General features: G+C 43.8%; 3 protein-coding genes across 26 annotated transcripts in view; 2 read left to right on the top strand and 1 right to left on the bottom strand.

The window, feature by feature from the left end:
* The window catches only part of LOC130524718 (ribonuclease inhibitor-like), a 158,254-nt gene extending 136,145 nt beyond the window's left edge, over window positions 1-22,109 (top strand). For all 5 annotated transcript variants that reach the window (XM_057031126.1, XM_057031125.1, XM_057031129.1 and 2 more), the window contains exons 8-11: window positions 11,428-11,601; window positions 20,186-20,359; window positions 20,557-20,730; window positions 21,260-22,109. In XM_057031126.1, the coding sequence (XP_056887106.1) occupies window positions 11,428-11,601; window positions 20,186-20,359; window positions 20,557-20,730; window positions 21,260-21,449 (712 nt within the window). In that variant the 3' untranslated portion in view covers window positions 21,450-22,109. The remainder of the gene's footprint in view (window positions 1-11,427; window positions 11,602-20,185; window positions 20,360-20,556; window positions 20,731-21,259) is intronic.
* Window positions 1-22,390, bottom strand: part of LOC130524710 (NACHT, LRR and PYD domains-containing protein 12-like) — a 337,155-nt gene that overhangs the window by 252,485 nt on the left and 62,280 nt on the right. The gene's annotated exons all lie outside the window — the stretch shown is intronic.
* On the top strand, window positions 14,244-18,766 carry LOC130524721 (protein NLRC3-like). The gene is made up of 5 exons (XM_057031133.1): window positions 14,244-14,312; window positions 15,798-15,963; window positions 16,567-16,668; window positions 16,938-17,050; window positions 17,151-18,766. The coding sequence occupies exons 3-5, from the start codon at window positions 16,568-16,570 to the stop codon at window positions 18,749-18,751; spliced, it is 1,815 nt and encodes a 604-aa protein (XP_056887113.1). The 5' UTR covers window positions 14,244-14,312; window positions 15,798-15,963; window position 16,567; the 3' UTR covers window positions 18,752-18,766.

The following is a 22,390-nucleotide window of genomic DNA, read 5'->3' as shown; positions in this document are numbered from 1 at the left end:
CACTGCTATGCTCTTTAAATATTTTTATGATCGTGAATTTTTCAAACACATATCTTCTAATTGATAATGCCCAAAGCTGGATTCGAACTCGCCCTCTGAGGTCTTCGGGAAGCTTCGATCAGATTGGCTGGTTCTCCGTTACAGCAATTGTTAAAAGCAATGTGCCATGGCCGGGAATCGGTGCCATGGCCGGAATCGATCCCGGGCCGGTGCGGGCCAGTTGACAATTGCTGTAACAGACAACCTGATTGAAACCTCCTGAAGACCCCAGAGGGAGAGTTCGAATCCAGCTTTGGGCATTATCAAAGAGAAGATATGTGGCAGATGTATTAACTAAACCTGTAACAAGGGTCAGGATGGATAAGTTTGTGTTTTTTATGTTTGGGAGGAAGTGAAATGTATGTCATGTTACTGTAGATCTTGCTGTCAGTATCAGATCAAGTGGGGGTGTTAAACTGTTGCAGAATGCCTGCTACTGTTCTTGAATGTGCCCTCATGCTGACACCAGTGCACCAGGTGAAGCAAATCATAATAAATGACTGATGGCTTTCCTTTGAGTCAGTTTCTCCCCAGTCAAACAAAGACCACGATTGTGCCGTCTCTTACTATGTGTACCCGGTTATCCAGCTCTTTATGATGGCTGCGCCAACATATACAATGAAAATTGTTTCAAGGCGCTTTCCAGAATCCCAGGGCCTGACCCCAGACAAGCAACAGTGGCAAGGAAAAACTCCCCTTTTAACAGGAAGAAACCTTGAGCAGGACCAGGCTCATGAAGGGGGACCCTCCTGCTGATGGGGGGGGTGGGTAGAGAGGGAGGAGAGGGGGGGAGGACAGGTAGAGGATAGGATAGGTAGGAGAGGGGTAGAGGAGAGGAGAAGTAGAGTGAAGGGGAGGTAGAAGAGAGGAGAAGGAGGAGGAGGGGAAAGGAAGGGAGAGGGAGAGGAAAAGGAGAGGAGAGGAGAGGAGAGGCACAGAGCACAGAAACACACACAAAAATACGATATACAGTGTGTATGTATGTATGTATGTATGATATATATATATATCTATATATATATATATATATTATATATATATATATATATATATATAATATATATATATATAGATATATATATATAAATAGTAAGAAATAGTGCAGGTCCAAGCAGGAGTAATGTATTGTTCGTGAGTCCGACTGGCTGCTGTACGTGGTGCTTAAGTGATCAGTCACTTGGTGTTCAGCAGCCTGATGGCAGAGGGGAAGAAGCTGTTCATGTAGCGGGAAGTTTTGGTCCGAATGGACCGTAGTCTCCTGCCTGAGGGGAGGGGGGAAACCAGTCCGTGACCAGGGTGGGAAGGGTCGGCCGTGATCCGACCTGCACGCCTCCAGGTCCTGGAGATATACAGGTCCTGGATGGATGGAAGTCTGCAGCCGATCACCTTCTCGGCAGCGCGCACGACGCGCTGCAGCCTTAGTCTGTCCCTGACGGTGGCACCAGCAAACCACACGGTGATGGAGGAGGTGAGGATGGACTCGATGATGGCCGTATAGAACTGCGCCAACATCCTGGGAGGCAGTTTGAGCTTCCTCAGCTTCCGGAGGAAGAACATCCTTTGCTGGGCCTTCTTGATGAGGGAGCTGATGGTTGGCTCCCACTTAAGGTCCCGGGTGATGGTGGTGCCCAGGAAGCGGAAGGAGTCCGCGATGGTGATGGGGAGTCCATGAGGGCAAGGGGGGGCAAAGGGGCTGTGACTTTCCTGAAGTCCACAATCATCTCCACTGTCTTCTGAGCGTTCAGCTGCAGGTTGTTGTGTCCGCACCAGGACACCAGTCGAGCCACCTCCCTCCTGTGGGCAGTCTCGTCTCCATTGGAGATGAGCCCGATGAGGGTGGTGTCATCCGCAAACTTGATCAGTTTGACAGACTGGTGGCTTGAGGTGCAGCAGTTAGTGTACAGGGAGAAGAGGAGGGGGGAAAGTACACAGCCCTGGGGTGATCCAGTGCTGATGGAGACGGAGTCTGAGACAGTCTTCCCCAGCCGCACATACTGCCTCCGATCCGTCAGGAAGTGAGTGATCCACCTGCAGAGGGAGGCAGGCACACTAAGCTGGGACAGCTTGTCCTGTAGCAGAGCGGGGCGGATGGTGTTGAACGCAGAGCTGAAGTCCACGAACAGGATCCTCGCGTAGGTTCCCGAGGAGTCCAGATGCTGCAAGATGTAGAGTTTTTAGTACTTTGGGTTCATAGACTTTTTAGTATTTTGCAGATACGTGTCTGTATATAAACCAGATCCTCCTGTAATAAAGAACTAAAGGCTGACTGTTGTCACGTGACCCGTCTCCGTCTGTGTCCGATGATGGAACCTGCCTGGAACATCTGGTGCACAGAAAAAGCAAAACAGCTCACAAAACTGGCCCAGTTTAGACCCAAAAATGACAATAAATAATGAAAATGTGTGACGCAGTAGAACAATGGGCGAACTTTCTATTGGTCATTGACAGTTTCAGTCGTCATCAGAATTCATCAAATATTTAAACCAACAAACTACACACAGAACCGCAAAGTTTAGAGCTTAAAGGGAGCGACAGGTGAAGATTTAAAGCTCAACGCAGCTGAAGAAGTTCCAAAAAGGAGAAATATCATGTGGTGCTTTACCGCCACCGGGTGGACCCGCGTGGAGCTGCAGACAATAGTTAAACGCGCTCCGACACATTCTGACCTCTGCTGCTCCTCCTGGACTCCAGGGCTGCAGAAATATGCTGCTTTTACAAGTCTTTCAAATCTGTCAAGCATCATAAATCTTATTTATTTAACCAGGTTGAATAATGGCGGAGAATGGTGTCCGAAAAGCGTCTTTATTTTAAAGTGAACAAGAACAGTTCGGTCCGCGTTCACAGAGAGGCGGAGAGACCTCGAGAGTCCAAAACAAGGAAAACTCTCAAAAATAGTCAAGCCACAGAAGTCAGGGTTTGGCGATGAGGCCGAAAACCCTCCGCCGCTGGCAGACGGGAGTTCTGTCCTTAAATCTAACGGGAGATTGAAGAGAGACCGCAGGTGCGTGTGTCTGCGGGGCCACTGTGGCTGATGAGCGGCTCCTCCACGCCCCCTGCAGGTAGACACCAGCAACAACGGTCCCAGAAACTGGGAACCCAACAAACCAGTTTTTAAAAGTATTCCTTTCAGACTAAGCAGGAAGACTGAAGACCGACAAGGTGAGTGGAAACGAAGAGCATTATTGAAAAGAATTGACAGTTGTGATTGGAGATAAAATCAAGATTTGATTCAACTAGACTTCATATTTAGTTTTAGCACAAAACATCATTATGCATTATAAATGAATAGTTCTTAATTAACTTTCTTATAGTCTGGCTTTAGTTATAGTTGAATAGTCTTTCTAAGTGAAGTTTAGTTTATTTTTCTGCTCTTTGCGACTGATTCTAAAAGAACTTTAAACCCTCCCAGAATGCTTTAATGGTAGTAATATATACGCCATAAAGCTGTTGATTAGGTTTTAAAAGTGAAACTATTCTGTTCAGACGAAGCAGGAAGAGCGACATTTTGTGACAGGTGAAAAGCTCATAAAGTTATTAGAGTTGTTCAACAGTCCAGGTTACAGCTGGATATTTTGGTATTATTTAAGACAATAAACTTAAAAAATAATTAAATAAATCCACACAGGATCACAGGACACCAACAGGATTTTGGGTTCATGTTGCACGTTTTCTCACAGTGGTTTATTGTTCTATGTTGTGGAACCACTGTGAAAGAAATGCAGGAGTGGGTGTCATTTCTTTCATCTATTTTAAATAGAGCAGTGATCTTTGAGGACTTGGATCATAGAAATAATTGAAGAGGGGAACAAAGGAGGGAAGTTAAAAAGTCCTGACTAGTATGTTTATGTAGCACCAGATAATTTAGTGGCTGAGCTGAAGACAGTCCTTTCACCATGTTGGCCTGTGGAAAACCAGTGTTGTGGGCCGATGGACCAGCGTCCCCGTCGTTGCCGGACCACCGTTGGCCACCAGTTGGGTTTTGGGATCAAAGTGGGGGCGTTTCCTGTATCCGGTTCTCCTCACGGATCCATGACTACAACATGTTGCTGCAAGTGCAGAGACGTTTGCTCTGGAAAGAACTTTAGAGCACATTCAGTGCTGCAGGATGAGGGGCTGGAAAAGGTGCCAGTTCTTTTCTCACTGCAGGGAACAGTTAAAAAAAGCAGCTTAAACTCTGAAAACATGAAAATGATACAGAGACATCATTGATTTATTGATTCAGTTGTTATCCAGAATGGATTAGAAATGTTCCTGTTTGATAAAAATGCAGTGAATTGGGATTATTTAGCTACAACCTCTCCAGATTATTTACCTTCATCACAGTCTCATCACTATTTCTGATGTTTCCTCAGGATGGACGAGGACAGAGCAGAGTCCACAGTGCCCAGCTGTGTGTCCATGAAGAGCAACTGGTCCAAAGATGAACCTATCACCTTCGGTATCAGACCTCAAGGGTCACCTTTAAAGTAAGGTTTTCTGAACCACATAACTCTGCTTAGAACATTTCACAACCATACAAAACATCATTTTGTAGGTATTAGCCTCTACTATCGTGAAAAATGAAATTAATGAAACGGTGCACCAACATGTCAGGCGTTCGCTCCCATTAACTCCCATGTTAATTTTAGTGTGGTAAATCTTTTAGAACTGAAAATTGCTTGTGTTTTTAACTGGTCATTTCTCCTACATGGGTTAACATCATCTCACAAAAATTCCTAGGCATATATTTTAAAGTTTCCCAACAATATCCATCATTGCAGAGTGCTCCAGCTCTCCATTTAGATACGGATGGGTAAGACATGGCAGGTCTGTGCAGCTTGTTCTGCCACACTGTTCCACCACATGTCATGAAAATTCATTAAAAAGTCTATTTATAAGGCTCCTGGTTCTAATAAACCCATAGACAACAATATCAGTCATTTCTAAATGGTTGAAATAAGCTTTTGAATACGCGTGACCTCTGTGCTATTTAATGATCAGTTTCAGAGACCAGACTACTGTATTTGGAGCATAAATGGAGAACTTTTGTTCTATTCTATGAGTTTATATTCCTGATTTGGCACTTTTATTTTTAACATAAATTCACAATGAAGAAAAGCCACTAAACACTTAGATCAAATACACTTTTCTCCAACTAAACGAGCTTGTTAGAACGTAAATAACTTTATATTTTTTGCTCAGTGTTCATTCAATCTTCAACTGTCAGAGCAAACTGAAAGTAGAAGTGAACGCAGCCTTTCTTAGGCGTTGCTAACGCCCAGTAGACATGTATAACCACTATTCCCATTTTTGACAGGTGTCAGAAACGGTCTGCTTCCATTGGAGATTCCTCCTGTCCCAAGGGTGAAAACAAACGGAGAACTGAACTGCAGACCGCCGACCTGAACAACAGCGTCTCACGTAAGCTCGTACATTTGTATTAATAAGATACTTTTGGGTCGGAAAAAAGGAACAACTTGTGTATTTACAATGTGCAAGAGAAGATCCAGAGAGCACTTGTTTGGTTCCACTGGAACCAAACCCTCTGAAGACCTTCCTAAATGCTTAGACAGTATTTAGCAACATTTAGTCATTTAGTTCTGGAAAGTGTTAAAGAGCTGAAGGCAGGTGACCTTTACAGGACAATGGGTCTGCTGAGTATGATGTGTTTGGAGAAGGTTTGATGTGTTTTTCTAAATATCATCCAGCTTTTACCAGCTGTTTAGTCCAAGCAAACTCTTGGAAGACATGGAAATGGTTGTTATAGACTAAATTACATTGAAACCCAATGAAATAAAAGAATAGGTGTACATAAGAAGACATAACATTTAAACTGACAGTGAGATGGGTCATTACCCGACTGTTGCTTCTATCATTCAAACATGACAGAATATTTTCCAGTTGAGGACATCTGTGTTCCTGCTGTAGATGACAATTGTAAAATGATTTAAAAGATTGTTTGTTTCAGAGGGTGGTGAACTGCAGGAGGTGATAGAAGGTCATAAGATGAGTCTGAAGAGAAGATGTGAACATGTGACTGAAGGAACTCATGAAGCAGGAAGTGGAACCCTGCTGAACAAGATCTACACTGAGCTCTACATCACTGAGGGACAAAGTGAGGAGGTGGACACACAACATGAGGTGAGACAGCTTGAGAGAACCTCCCAGAAGAACATCCAGGACACTCCAATCAAGTGCCAGGACATCTTCAAAGTCTTATCTGAGCAACAGAGACACATCAGAGTGGTTCTGACCAACGGTGTCGCCGGCGTTGGAAAAACCTTCTCAGTGCAGAAGTTCAGTCTGGACTGGGCAGAAGGTTTGGAGAACCAAGACATCAGTCTGGTGCTTCCGCTCTCATGCAGGGAGCTGAACTTGATCAGAGATGAGCAGCACAGTCTTCTCTCACTGCTTCATGTTTTCCATCCAACATTACAGAAGATCAGAGCAGAAGATCTGACTGTCTGGAAACTTCTGTTCATCTTTGATGGCCTGGATGAAAGCAGATTTTCACTGCGTTTCAACAACCATCAGGTCATCTCTGATGTCACACAAGTATCGTCCGTTGGCGTGCTCCTGGTGAACCTCATCCAGGGGAACCTGCTTCCCTCAGCTCTCATCTGGATCACCTCCAGACCTGCAGCAGCCTATCAGATTCCTCCCCCGTGTGTTGACAGGATCACAGAAGTACGAGGCTTCACTGACTCCCAGAAGGAGGAGTACTTCAGGAGGAGGTTCAGTGATGAAGATCTGTCCAAGCGAATCATCTCACACATCAAGGCCTCCAGGAGCCTCCACATCATGTGTCTGATCCCAGTTTTCTGCTGGATCACTGCTATAGTTCTGGAGGACATGATGACCAGAGACCAGAGAGGAGAGCTGCCCCAAACCCTGACTGACCTCTACTCACACTTCCTGATGGTTCAGATGAAGAGGAAGAAGCAGAAGTATGGAGGAAAGCAGAGACCAGGGAAACTGACTAAGGCTGATAAAAAACTCCTTCTGAAGTTGGGTCGGCTGGCGTTTGAACATCTGGAGAAAGGAAACATCATGTTCTACTCAGAAGACCTGGAGCAATGTGGACTGGACGTCTCCGAGGTGTCGGTGTACTCAGGAGTTTGTACAGAGATCTTCAAGAGAGAGAGTGTGATCTTCCAGAAATCAGTCTACTGCTTTGTTCATCTGAGCGTTCAGGAGTTTCTGGCTGCCGTCTACATGTTCCACCGTTACACCAGGAAAGACACAGTGGTTATAAATAAGTTCCTAAAATATTCTAAACCAAACCCCTTTTCCAGGTTTACATTGATGTTTGCAAAAAACAATCCAGCCACATCTCTTGATGACTTCCTCAGGAGAGAACTAATGAAATCTCTCAAAAGTGAAAATGGCCACCTGGACTTGTTTGTTCGCTTCCTTCATGGTCTCTCTCTAGAGTCCAATCAGAGGATCTTGGGTGGACTGTTGGATCAGAGGAACAGCCACCCAGAAACCATCCAGAAGGTCCTCAACAACCTGAAGGAGGAGAACAGTGATGGAATCTCCCCAGACAGAAGCATCAACATCTTCCACTGTCTGATGGAGATGAAGGATCAGTCAGTCCATCAGAGATCCAAGAGTTCCTGAAGTCAGGGGAGATATCAAAGAGGAGACTGTCAGAGATCCACTGTTCAGCTCTGGCCTACCTGCTGCAGATGTCAGAGGAGGATGAGCTGAACCTGCAGCAGTACAAAACCTCAAGAGGAGGGACGACGTCGTCTGATTCCAGCTGTGAGGAACTGCAGGAAGGCCGTGTAAGTAAAGATTTTTAGGGCCGGACATCGGCGTTTAAATCAAGCGAGTGGATCATGTCAGGTAGCAATACCCCCTCCAGTGGTCATTCCTTCAATTCTTTATCTCCACTGCAGCGTCCATAAATTAAAAACAACAACAATTCATCCAGAAATGTTCAACACTGGCTGGATATAAGTTCAAAGGTCAATCCAGACAAACCAACATAAGGCAGGAATAATAGGAGCCACAAGTTAACTGACTATCATGAAATTACTGTCATGTCATTAAATCACTTTTGTTTGTTTGTATACATCGTATTCAAACGACAGAAAAACACATTTTAACTAATGACACGTGACTATTTTGCTTCATTTGTTTAACTTAAAAACAGCCGGCCTCGTTGGTTTAAATGGGTGTTTTAGGTCTTTGTGGCGGTTCCGTTTGGAGCCTTTATGTGACCCACAAAGTATTTGAGCCTTTCCACACCCGTTAGGTGGCAACTTCATCACTAGCAACAAAAGGTGCAGTGAAAATGATGTGAAGGGAACAGGCAGATATAACAGAAGCTGAGGGCAATCGATGCAACCAGAGACTCTGATGTCATCGATCGGATCGCTGAATTAAGACTTGACGCACCATCGTACAAATTGGATGAAATGCAAAATATCCAAAGAGCCGATAGACAGATAAAAAGATGCACGTTTCTTTAAACCATTTGCTACAATCATTTTAAATATTGAGTAATTATGAGCTGTTCTAAAATAAGACAAATGTTGAGAATAATTCAGTTGCATTTCAGATCTGATGGTCGTTCAAACTGTTTCTCTATGGTGTTGAATTAGCTTTTCCAGGAAATGAGCTACATTTGTGTTGAGGTAGATTCTCAGATAAGTTGATGAGAAATCCCAAAAATTGACTCACTATTTTTGTTTCATACACAACAGACTGTCTGGTAGTAGTTCTTTCAACGAGTCATTGGGAAGTTGTGGCCTCAGCAATGACGTCAAACCCTTCTCATCTACGGGAGCTGGACTTAAGCTGGAACCAAAGCCTGACAGATGCCGGAGTAAAGTTACTGTCTTCTGCAATAATGCATCCAAACTGCAGACTGGAGACGCTCAGGTCAGTCAGAGATGATCCAGTACTTTCCCAGGTGTAATTAGTTAGACAATAACTGTTTCCATGTTTGATCTTTGTTATAAACGTAGTGTTACAGTTCTCAGAAAAAGACCACACAGGACAGATTTGCAGTATTAAATTGGTTGTGGAAATCTGTCCCATGTGAGGATGGTCATCAATGACTAGAAAGGAAGTATCAGTTGTAGATTTGTCTTGTTTTATTTTAGGCTGGCCACAAAACCGCCCAAACATTCAGACCAATCAAAAATGGTTCTTCCTGTCTTTTAAAGATCAGAAGGAAAACTAGAAACCCCAAAAAGAAAGCTGCTGCAGTGTGCCATGCCCCTTCTCTACTGAGAAAAGCCATCCCAAAAAAGAGAAAAGCCCAAGTGTGAAGTGAGCACCCTGTTAAACCTTGGTACCGAAAGCCTGCAGTCATTCTCATCTTAGGTGGCTTCATTCCAGCCAGAAGCCCAAACCTGCCTCCCTCTTAAAGGGGCAGCAGGTCAGTCCAACCACAGAAACCTTCATGAAGATCTGAAGCTTTCAGCATCCACAATTGTTGCACCTCACTTCCATTGGAGTCCAAATCAGAAGTCAACAAGTTGATTCTACACCGATTCTACACAATGCAACCATTTTAAAAAAGTTTCCATCCATAAGTTTTCACACATTTTTAGATAAATCTGTTTGTTCATCGCCTCCTTCTTTTGTAATGGTCATTAAAGAAAATGACCTTATTGGAGTTTTTCTCCTCACAAATATGACTTTCTATGAACGATGCAATAAATGCAGCTTGCAATCTAAGACAAGTAACCTGAACTTATGTCCGTTGTTCTCCGTCGGGCTCGTGGGTACAAAGAAAGACAGGTTACAATGGCGAATGACTTCTTTTATTTCTTATCCAGTGAGGCAACTTACAAGGCAACTACACGAGTTTCTCTTAATCATTTTCCCCCGTGTTCCCTCCCCAAAATCACGTCCGGAGGGAACACTCCCCCAGGAACCAAAAATCATTCATATCAGAAGTCCTACATGTGATTACCTATTTCTAACAAAAGCATATTAAATAAACTTAACAATAGCTGGCCATAGTTCCCAGCATACCAATAATAGTTTACAACAATATGGAAGTATGTGTATATAATAATAGTGGAAGTAGCTCATAAAATAATACATTTGCTCTTCTCATCGAATCTCTCTATGTTATTAAAGAAAAACCAGCTCTTAGTCAACATATAAGAGATCAACCAAAAATCCTAATTTTCTACAATCTAATATAAAACAGTAGAGAAGACTCTTTTGCAGAGACACTGGTGGCAGGAATGCAGAAGTATCACCTGCTCAACTTGGAAGGTGGAGCAGAAACCACCAGCTGAGAAGGTCCTCAGCGAGAGGAAGTGGTGGAGAACCATGAAACTTGCTAAGCTCCACCTCAGCTCCAGAGACGGGCTGAGCTGGAGCTGTGGCACCAGGTATCGCCCAGAAGAGCCTCCAACAAACAAGCTCTTCTCTTGGGAGGAGAGGGCTTTGAATCTCAGCTCAGTGTGCTTGTCTCTAGTAGGTGGCAGCTGCACCTTTTCCTGAGCTCCTTGTTGATGCCCTGAGGGGAATTGATGCTCCTGCAATGTTTTCTGGCAGCATTGAGCTTGCAGTGGGGCAATCAAACACACTGTGGGGGGGCTCTCTTTCCTTCTCTCATCTGGAGAACAAGTGACACCAGCTGCCAATCATTGTTGGAGAAATGTGCAGTCAGGGGAACGATGCGTCCAGACTATAGCCACCCTTCCAGCATCCAGCAGTGTCTAAAACCTTTGATTTGGTTTCACCAGAGAGTGTAGGGATTGCAGGGTCGCTGCAGCATCGCCCACAAGCTATCAGGAGTGGGTCGCTTTGTCCCAACTCCTGACAAGAGTTGAGTGCTATTGAGAAATGTGGTCTCACAAACTTGGAAGGTATTTTGACCTACACACACTTTACATACGGTGTAGATCTTGTCCAACCGCCCTGAAAGAACCCAAAATAGGAACATACGGCAGATAAGCTGGTGCAGGACCAGAGGTTTGTTGCTTGTAAGCTGCGTTTTGCTCTGGTACATGTTGATTTTTATTTGTCTTCTCTCAAAATAATTGTTATTTTAGTCTATGGGACTGCAGTTTATCAGAGACCAGCTGTGATTCTGTGGCCTCAGCTCTGAAGTCCAACCTCTCCCATCTGAGGGTTCTGGACCTGAGCTACAACACGTTGCAGGATTCAGGAGTGAAGCGGCTCTGTCTGGACTGGAGAGTCCAAACTGTAAACTGGAGAGGCTCAGGTCAGTCTTCATTTTTCTACCTATATACCAGCTGCTAAGATGGTGAAGTGAGGCTGTTCTCAACACTGCTGTGATGCACCACATTAAAAAAATTCCTTGTGATATCGTGAATTCAGGTCTGACCCAACTAAGAACTAACGTAGGTTTAGTACTGACGCAGATAACATGCAGACCTGCACCGTATAACCTCATCCTGCATTTTTCAGATTAAACTACTGCAGTTTATCAGAGATCAGCTGTGACTCTCTGGCCTCGGCGCTGAGGTCCAATCCCTCCCATCTCAGAGAACTGGACCTGAGTCAGAACCAGCTGCAGGATTCAGGAGTGAAGCTGCTCTGTGGTTTTCTCCACTTTCCAAACTGCCGACTGGAAACTCTGAGGTAAAGACCATTCTCAAAAATGTCCATTATTCCATCCGAGGGTCCTCACACTTTCTGAGTGTGTGTGTTGTGCCCAGTTCCTTCAGGAGGGGGGGCCACACGGGGACCACTTATTCATGATAAATTGATTTAAGGACAATGAAAAAGCCGACAGATGGTAACCAAAATTAGACAAAACTAGGTGAGGGTGCCTGGTAGACACCAGCCAACGAGGAGGGAGATGGTGAGGGAGACAGGAAGTCATCTAAGACAGGTTGTGCCTTTAAAGATGAGCCACAGGTGAGATGGAGCTCCATGATGAGATGGGAGGGAAAGAGGTGGGAGAACCTGGGAAGAGTGAGGGCCAGAACAATATAGATTCTCCTCTGGAACAGTGCAAACCTGAGAGGTTGGAATTGTGGTCATTACATATTACTATCATTTTTTAACCTGTAACTAAATTAAATATTTACAGATCATGCCTTTGATTAACCTTTCAGATTAATACTGGTTTCACTTATAACCTTATAAAAGTTTCCCTTCTTTATTTAGATTAAGTGACTGCAGTTTATCAGAGATCAGCTGTGGCTCTCTGGCCTCGGCGCTGAGGTCCAATCCCTCCCATCTCAGAGAACTGGACCTCAGGCTCAACAATCTGCAGGATTCAGGAGTGAAGCTGCTGTCTGATCTCGTAGAGAATCCACACTATGGGCTGGAGACAGTGAGACGGTAGCTGGTTGAAGCCAGTCAACTCCCGCTCATCTGCTGCATCACTCACTGACCACTGGTGAAGAGCATCTGTGGAAACATCTGCCGTCTACTCCCTACATAGATGAAAAATTCAGTTTTTAAAAAGCACTGGTGGACTTTCAGGAGATCAGTCGATGGTCGACAAAGCAGAAGCAGCTTCGCCTTGAAGTTAAATTAGTTCCTGGTGTCACACAATGCATCTTTATAAAGTTCTAAATGGCTCCTCGGTCACTCTTAGAAGCATGGAAACATTCTCTTAATTGTCTCTTCAAATGTCTGTATTATACGTTACTATTTTACATCATGCCTTCAGAATCTTTAGGGTTTAGTATTTACTGTCTCTGTGACATGGAGCATTGGAATATTTCAGCTGCAGCCAGCAAAAACCCATCAGAATGACGGCTATCGGTGGGAACCGCAGGTCATTTGACTTTAGTCAGTCTGTTCAATGTTATAGGATTTATTGCAATCTAATAAAAACTATGAATAAATGTGGGAAATAGGAAATAAAAAGAAGCAAAATGACCAAATAAATCTCCCATGAATACAGTAAATTTTAAGATGAGAACCTGCTGCACTGTGCCGTGCCCCTTCTCTATTGAGAAAAGCCCAAGTGTGTCCTTCAGTCACCTCAGACATTCAGCCAGCTTTTAATACCTTTGTTCAAGCCCAGAACGCCCTGGATTATTCCCACTGAAGATGGAAAAGCAGGTGGAAAACATGAGTTATTGTTAACTGTACTGGTGTATGACTAGAGCGCATTACTGGACCACTATAAACTTGTTGTTTGTGGTTTTTCTTTCTTTGTGGAGATTAACACGTTAAAAATAAATTGCACTGGTTCAGCAGTTGATCTTGTGTTCTTATTTGACCTATACGACACAATTTCACAAAGCTAAATATACATTTTTACAGAATAGTTTTATCCTTCCGATTACCAGCACCAGCTATTCAAAATATATAATGTAGTGGGTTTTAAAATGAACTGAATGATGTCTGCCTTGTCTCTCCTCTACCTGTCCTCCCCCTTCTCCTCCTCTCTCCCTACCCACCCCCCCATCAGCAGGAGGGTCCCCCCCCCCCCCCATATGAGCCTGGTCCTGCTCAAGGTTTCTTCCTGTTAAAGGGGAGATTTTCCTGTTGATTGTTAGGGATCAGGCCCTGGGATTCTGCATAGCACCAAGTTTGACTACAACAGACATTACAAATAAAGATGATTTGATTTGATTTAAAAATAAAAGAACTGCGCCTGAAAATGAAGCAGAAGCAATAAAAACCCAACACCAGCGAAGCTTTCGAAGAATCTCAGATATTGATGAAAAATTCTGGAAATCATGATGGAGAGATATTTTTCTCACGGCTCAAATTCCACAGCTATTAAGTGATTAAATGGATTTAATGGTGATATTCTGGAGTCCACAATTTCAGGTGAAGTTACACTGGGGAACAATCTGAAAATATCCTGTTGAAATTATTCTAAATTATTCTAATTAAAAATAAAATTGGCACGCTGATTCCAAAATTACAGTCATTTCCCCCCAGCCCGTCAAGTTTTGAAAGCTTCTCCTCCAGATCAGCAAATTTCCCCTAATGAGCTGGAGTCAGACTGGCCAGCTGATGACAACTGGATCAGCTCCGTTGGTGCCGTCACCATTAAGAGGTGTGTGCAGCCCCCAAAAGGTCAGTACTGTCAATATCCTATAGGGACACTTTGAACCAGAGGGGATCCTATAGATCAAAAAGTTGACCCAGTTTGATTCCGCAGCCAAAAACGAACATCTGTCAGACGAACTCCAGTTGTTTCCCAGTATTTCAGTTAAAACGTGGACCAAATTGTTCTGAAGAGAGGCGCCGTGCTGGATATGACGCGATCCAACCACAAACACGGGACGTGTAGAGGAAGAAGAAGCGAAAGTGAAAGTTCTCAACTTCGGGCTCCATCCTGAGTGACCGAGCCCTGATGGAAAACCTCTAATATTCAGGTAGCATTTGGTTCTTTCACTGCTGTCGTCTCGAATCAATGTTCCGCTGCGAGATGCGGCTTAATAAGCTGCGTGTTCGCAATGAGCGTGCGCGTGTTTCGGACGCACATTGCGGCTGGTCGACGGGAATGTTGTGACGGATGATCAAACTTTGTAGCGTGTTTCCTCTCACTGCGTTTTCCACTGACCCTGAGCCAACATTTTAGAGGTTGAGGAAGCACATTTTAATACTCACAATAAGTCGACAATATTATTTGCAGTTAGTGGAAAAATCCACGGAAAGAGGGACACAAACGCGACAGTTTTAGCCTCCTCTCTTTGTCCCTCCACCAGGGGGACAATCAATCCTTTATTTAAAAAAGGAGAGTATGGAAAGAGGGAGAGATCAAGGCATTCCATTTTATTGTTTTAACAACTGGGTCTTTGTGGAATATGAATTTGTTATTATGGGTTTATGAAATGTGTTCTGTTTTGAATGAAGCAGTCAAGAAAACGAAACGAAACCTAAACCCATGGTGTTTTCATATTTTTGGTCCTGTACATGTGGTCAGATAAGATCAGTCTGAGCAGAATTGGGTGTTTTTTGCCCTTTGCTGTGTGTCATCTATTCTATTCAGCATGTTGGGTTGCTTGACTTCTGTTGGGTTGTGGCAACTTGATCATCACTTCTGAGATATTGACACACCTTTTTCCTGAGGCTGGCTCCAATGCTGCCAACACACCTGGCCATGGATATGGTGGGACTTCTGTGATGAGTGGGGTCAGAGGTGGTGGACAAGCTCTGCTCCAAAACAAGCTTGCTAGATATGTTTGGGATCTCCTCCACCACAACCACCAGCTGCAACTAGTAGCTGTGCACGCCATGCAGAGTTTTGACCTCTAGGTCAGGCTACAGATGTTTTTTCCAGCACCATCATGTGTTGGTGAGAAACATGATGCGCCTGATCAAAAAAGCTGCTTGTAATCTGACAGACGAGCCATGATGAGATGTCAAGGTGCGTTGTTGAAAATGAAGATCCTCTTCTTGGAATCCTGTCTGAGATGACAGAAGATGATGCTGCATTTGACCCACTTTGATGATGTGATGACGTATTTCTGTTTAGTTTTGAATGCATTCTCATCTTATTTGTTGAATTTAATGTTGAGAACTGACATCTTGAAAGAATTTAGGTTTTCTTGTAAACCATAACCAGATAAAAAATGATTTAATTTGTATTTGTGTGCGTCCGTCTAATGCCACCGCACCTTTTGAAACACCCAGGAGAAACATTTTTTCCACAACTATTTTATACTGTATTTAACATGGTGTAAACTTTTAAGATGTCCCAAAACTTTTTTCCAATATATATGTGGCCTGTATGATGTACAGGGTGACATCATATAATAGATTTTGATGTGAATGAGCCGACAATACGTCATGGACAGACCTCTGCTTGTCTTCATGCTGAGAATCATGTTCTTTAATCTTCTTTTCTGTGTCAGCAGACTGTTCCTGCTTAACCTTTAGACTCACATTTAAAACTGAGCGAATCTGTGATGGAAGAGGAAGAGAGAGCAAAGTCCGTAGTGTCCAGCTGTGTGTCCATGAAGAGTGACTGGTCCAAAGACCGCCTTTAAACTTCGGTATTGGACCTCAAGGCTCACCTTTAAAGTAAGGTTTTCTGAACCACATAACTCTGCCTTCGAACATTTCACAGCCATACAAAACATCATTTTGTGGGTATTAGCCTCCACTATCGTGAAAAATGAAATTCATCAGCTCTTTAAAATGAAACGGTGCACAGTCCTTTCACTATGTTGGCCTGTGGAAAACCAGTGTTGTGGGCCCGATGGACCAGCGTCCCCGTCGTTGCCGGACCACCGTTGGCCACCAGTTGGGTTTTGGGATCAAAGTGGGGGCGTTTCCTGTATCCGGTTCTCCTCACGGATCCATGACTACAACATGTTGCTGCAAGTGCAGAGACGTTTGCTCTGGAAAGAACTTTAGAGCACATTCAGTGCTGCAGGATGAGGGGCTGGAAAAGGTGCCAGTTCTTTTCTCACTGCAGGGAACAGTTAAAAAAAGCAGCTTAAACTCTGAAAACATGAAAATGATACAGAGACATCATTGATTTATTGATTCAGTTGTTATCCAGAATGGATTAGAAATGTTCCTGTTTGATAAAAATGCAGTGAATTGGGATTATTTAACTCCAACCTCTACAGATTATTTACCTTCATCACAGTCTCATCACTATTTCTGATGTTTCCTCAGGATGGACGAGGACAGAGCAGAGTCCACAGTGCCCAGCTGGGTGTCCCTGAAGAGTGACCACTCCAAAGATGGAGCAATAAACTTCAGAAGTTCAGAGGAAATGTAAGAAAACTAAAGCGTGATGATGTGTTTGTGTGCCAGCTGTTAGTCACATTAACAGCAGCAGGTTGTGAGTTATTATTGGAGATGTTTAACACTTAAACCTCAGACAGTCATATAGTTACAGACTTAATGTGAATATTGTTGATTAGAAACAAGAATCAGGTTTAAACTGAAAGATGAATTCAGACATAAATGCTGGAACAATATTGAGTCTTGATCAGGTTCTTTCATCCTATAAATCAAAGGACTAATAGAGATGTGTTTCATAGTGAGAGGGGGGAGCACATCCTATCAAACTGGGACCAGTCAGCTCCACCAGGAGAGTCCTCTTGTTCACAATCTGGAAGCAGATCTGGAGATGCTGAAATGAAGCCCAAACAAAGTAAAACTGTTCAATATGAGATTTAATTTGTGATGTCATGAATTTGTAGTTGTGTTGATGATTTATTATAGATGGAAATCATTGGTTTACTTATGTTCAGGAAGTGATCTGCAGGAGGTGATAGAAGGTCATAAGATGAGTCTGAAGAGAAGATGTGAACATGTGACTGAAGGAACTCATGAAGCAGGAAGTGGAACCCTGCTGAACAAGATCTACACTGAGCTCTACATCACTGAGGGACAAAGTGAGGAGGTGGACACACAACATGAGGTGAGACAGCTTGAGAGAACCTCCAAGAAGAACATCCAGGACACTCCAATCAAGTGCCAGGACATCTTCAAAGTCTTATCTGAGCAACAGAGACACATCAGAGTGGTTCTGACCAACGGTGTCGCCGGCGTTGGAAAAACCTTCTCAGTGCAGAAGTTCAGTCTGGACTGGGCAGAAGGTTTGGAGAACCAAGACATCAGTCTGGTGCTTCCGCTCTCATGCAGGGAGCTGAACTTGATCAGAGATGAGCAGCACAGTCTTCTCTCACTGCTTCATGTTTTCCATCCAACATTACAGAAGATCAGAGCAGAAGATCTGACTGTCTGGAAACTTCTGTTCATCTTTGATGGCCTGGATGAAAGCAGATTTTCACTGGGTTTCAACAACCATCAGGTCATCTCTGATGTCACACAAGTATCGTCCGTTGGCGTGCTCCTGGTGAACCTCATCCAGGGGAACCTGCTTCCCTCAGCTCTCATCTGGATCACCTCCAGACCTGCAGCAGCCTATCAGATTCCTCCCTCGTGTGTTGACAGGATCACAGAAGTACGAGGCTTCACTGACTCCCAGAAGGAGGAGTACTTCAGGAGGAGGTTCAGTGATGAAGATCTGTCCAAGAGAATCATCTCACACATCAAGGCCTCCAGGAGCCTCCACATCATGTGTCTGATCCCAGTTTTCTGCTGGATCACTGCTATAGTTCTGGAGGACATGATGACCAGAGACCAGAGAGAAGAGCTGCCCCAAACCCTGACTGACCTCTACTCACACTTCCTGATGGTTCAGATAAAGAGGAAGAAGGAGAAGTATGGAGGAAAGCAGAGACCAGAGGAACTGACTAAGGCTGATAAAGAACTCCTTCTGAAGTTGGGTCGGCTGGCGTTTGAACATCTGGAGAAAGGAAACATCATGTTCTACTCAGAAGACCTGGAGCGATGTGGACTGGACGTCTCCGAGGTGTCGGTGTACTCAGGAGTTTGTACAGAGATCTTCAAGAGAGAGAGTGTGATCTTCCAGAAATCAGTCTACTGCTTTGTTCATCTGAGCGTTCAGGAGTTTCTGGCTGCCGTCTACATGTTCCACCGTTACACCAGGAAAGACACAGTGGTTATAAATCAGTTCCTAAAATATTCTGAACCAAACCCCTTTTCCAGGTTTGCTGGGTTGTATAATTACGGTCCAGTCACATCTCTTGATGACTTCCTCAGGAGAGCACTAATGAAATCTCTCAAAAGTAAAAATGGCCACCTGGACTTGTTTGTTCGCTTCCTTCATGGTCTCTCTCTGGAGTCCAATCAGAGGATCTTGGGTGGACTGTTGGATCAGAGGAACAGCCACCCAGAAACCATCCAGAAGGTCCTCAACAACCTGAAGGAGGAGAACAGTGATGAATCTCCCCAGACAGAAGCATCAACATCTTCCACTGTCTGATGGAGATGAAGGATCAGTCAGTCCATCAGGAGATCCAAGAGTTCCTGAAGTCAGGGAAGAAATCAGAGAGGGAACTGTCAGATATCCACTGTTCAGCTCTGGCCTACCTGCTGCAGATGTCAGAGGAGGTTCTGGATGAGCTGAACCTGCGGCAGTACAACACCTCAGAGGAGGGACGACGTCGCCTGATTCCAGCTGTGAGGAACTGCAGGAAGTTCGTGTAAGTAAAGATTTTTGGGGCCGGACATCGGCGTTTAAATCAAGCGAGTGGATCATGTCAGGTAGCAATACCCCCTCCAGTGGTCATTCCTTCAATTCTTTATCTCCACTGCAGCGTCCATAAATTAAAAACAACAACAATTCATCCAGAAATGTTCAACACTGGCTGGATATAAGTTCAAAGGTCAATCCAGACAAACCAACATAAGGCAGGAATAATAGGAGCCACAAGTTAACTGACTATCATGAAATTACTGTCATGTTATTAAATCACTTTTGTTTGTTTGTATACATCGTATTCTAACGACAGAAAAACACATTTTAACTAATGACACGTGACTATTTTGCTTCATTTGTTCAACGTAAAAACAGCCGGCCTCGTTGGTTTAAATGGGTGTTTTAGGTCTTTGTGGCGGTTCCGTTTGGAGCCTTTATGTGACCCACAAAGTTGTTTGAGCCTTTCCACACCCGTTAGGGGGCAACTTCATCACTAGCAACAAAAGGTGCAGTGAAAATGATTTGAAGGGAAACAGGCAGATAGAACAGAAGCTGAGGGCAATCGATGCAACCAGAGACTCTGATGTCATCGATCGGATCGCTGAATTAAGACTTGACGCACCATCGTACAAATTGGATGAAATGCAAAATATCCAAAGAGCCGATAGACAGATAAAAAGATGCACGTTTCTTTAAACCATTTGCTACAATCATTTTAAATATTGAGTAATTATGAGCTGTTCTAAAATAAGACAAATGTTGAGAATAATTCAGTGTCATTTCAGATCTGATGGTCGTTCAAACTGTTGCTCTACGGTGTTGAATTTAGCTTTTCCAGGAAATGAGCTACATTTGTGTTGAGGTAGATTCTCAGATAAGTTGATTAGAAATCCCAAAGTTTGACTCACTATTTTTGTTTCATACACAACAGACTGCCTGGTAGTTTTCTTTCAACGAGTGATTGGGAAGTTGTGGCCTCAGCAATGACGTCAAACCCTTCTCATCTACGGGAGCTGAGCTTAATCTGGAACCAAAGCCTGACAGATGCCGACGTAAAGTTACTGTCTTCTGCAATGATGCATCCAAACTGCAGACTGGAGACGCTCAGGTCAGGAGGCCTCTGTTGGTCTTTTCTAAATTTCTTTACATTTTCTGCTTTTCTCTTCATTTTCAGATTTAGAAATGTGTTTTTATTTGCCCCATTTATTCCTTTTCCAGGCTGTCACACTGCAGTTCATCAGAGATCAGCTGTGGCTCTCTGGCCTCGGCGCTGAGGTCCAATCCCTCCCATCTGAGGGTTCTGGACCTGAGCATCAACACGTTGCAGGATTCAGGAGTGAAGCGGCTCTGTTCTGGACTGGAGAGTCCAAACTGTAAACTGGAGAGGCTCAGGTCAGTCTTCATTTTTCTACCTATATACCAGCTGCTAAGTGAGGCTGTTCTCAACACTGCTGTGATGCACCACATTAAAAAAATTCCTTGGAATATCGTGAATTCAGGTCTAACCCAACTAAGAACTAACGTAGGTTTAGTACTGACGCAGATAACATGCAGACCTGCACCGTATAACCTCATCCTGCATTTTTCAGATTAGAATGCTGCAGGTTATCAGAGATCAGCTGTGGCTCTCTGGCCTCGGCGCTGAGGTCCAATCCCTCCCATCTCAGAGAACTGGACCTGAGTCAGAACCAGCTGAAGGATTCAGGAGTAAAGCTGCTCTGTGGTTTTCTCCACTTTCCAAACTGCCGACTGGAAACTCTGAGGTAAACACCATTCTCAAAAATGTCCATTATTCCATCCGAGGGTCCTCACACTTTCTGAGTGTGTGTGTTGTGCCCAGTTCCTTCAGGAGGGAGGGCCACACGGGGACCACTTATTCATGATAAATTGATTTAAGGACAATGAAAAAGCCCACAGATGGTAACCAAAATTAGACAAAACCAGGTGAGGGTGCCTGGTAGACACCAGCCAACGAGGAGGGAGATGGTGAGGGAGACAGGAAGTCATCTAAGACAGGTTGTGCCTTTAAAGATGAGCCACAGGTGAGATGGATCTCCATGATGACATGGGAGGGAAAGAGGTGGGAGAACCTGGGAAGAGTGAGGGCCAGAACAATATATTCTCCTCTGGAACAGTGCAAACCTGAGAGGTTGGAATTGTGGTAATTACATATTACTATCATTTTTTAACCTGTAACTAAATTAAATATTTACAGATCATGCCTTTGATTAACCTTTCAGATTAATACTGGTTTCACTTAGAACCTTATAAAAGTTTCCCTTTGTTATTTAGATTAAGGGACTGCAGTTTATCAGAGATCAGCTGTGGCTCTCTGGCCTCGGTGCTGAGGTCCAATCCCTCCCATCTCAGAGAACTGGACCTGAGTCGGAACTGGCTGCAGGATTCAGGAGTGAAGCTGCTGTCTGATCTCGTAGAGAATCCACACTATGGGCTGGAGACATTGAGTCATGGCTGGTTGTAGCCAGTCAACTCCCGCTCATCTGCTGCATCACTCACTGACCACTGGTGAAGAGCATCTGTGGAAACATCTGCCGTCTACTCCCTCCATAGATGAAAAATTCAGTTTTTAAAAAGCGCTGGTGGACTTTCAGGAGATCAGTCGATGGTGGACAAAGCAGAAGCAGCTTCGAAGTTTAATTAGTTCCTGGTATCACACAATGCATCTTTATAAAGTTCTAAATGGCTCCTCGGCCACTCTTAGAAGCATGGAAACATTCTCTTAATTGTCTCTTCAAATGTCTGTATTATACGTTACTATTTTACATCATGCCTTCAGAATCTTTAGGGTTTAGTATTTACTGTCTCTGTGACATGGAGCATTGGAATATTTCAGCTGCAGCCAGCAAAAACCCATCAGAATGACGGCTATCGGTGGGAACCGCAGGTCATTTGACTTTAGTCAGTCTGTTCAATGTTATAGGATTTATTGCAATCTAATAAAAACTATGAATAAATGTGGGAAATAGGAAATAAAAAGAAGCAAAATGACCAAATAAATCTCCCATGAATACTGTAAATTTAAAGATGTCAAGAATGGAATATCAGCTTAAATTTAATCAAACATAAAGTGAAAAGGCCTCCTTTAAGTTTACTGCAAAAATAAACACTAAATCAAGAGCGACACGCGCCAAAAACGTCTCATTCTCTCTTCTGTCTCCACTCATTCTTTTATATTCTCTTAAGATAATGGGGACGGGGTCGTGTGATAACAAAACAAGCTAATTGGGGACTATATTTTTGTTGCAAGAACTTTGGCTCTTCAGAAGTTTCTATGTTGGCTTCCACAGATTGTGCATCCACTAGAAACTCAGTGTTTTTGAGGAACTACCAGGAGTGGCTGGAGTGGAGGCCAATGACGCTATAGCTACATATAGGTACATATAGATCACCGTTATCCTCAAC

The sequence above is a fragment of the Takifugu flavidus genome, chromosome 4, assembly GCF_003711565.1.
Source record: "Takifugu flavidus isolate HTHZ2018 chromosome 4, ASM371156v2, whole genome shotgun sequence".
NCBI lineage: Eukaryota > Metazoa > Chordata > Actinopteri > Tetraodontiformes > Tetraodontidae > Takifugu > Takifugu flavidus.
This window is presented reverse-complemented; position numbering and strand designations above follow the sequence as displayed.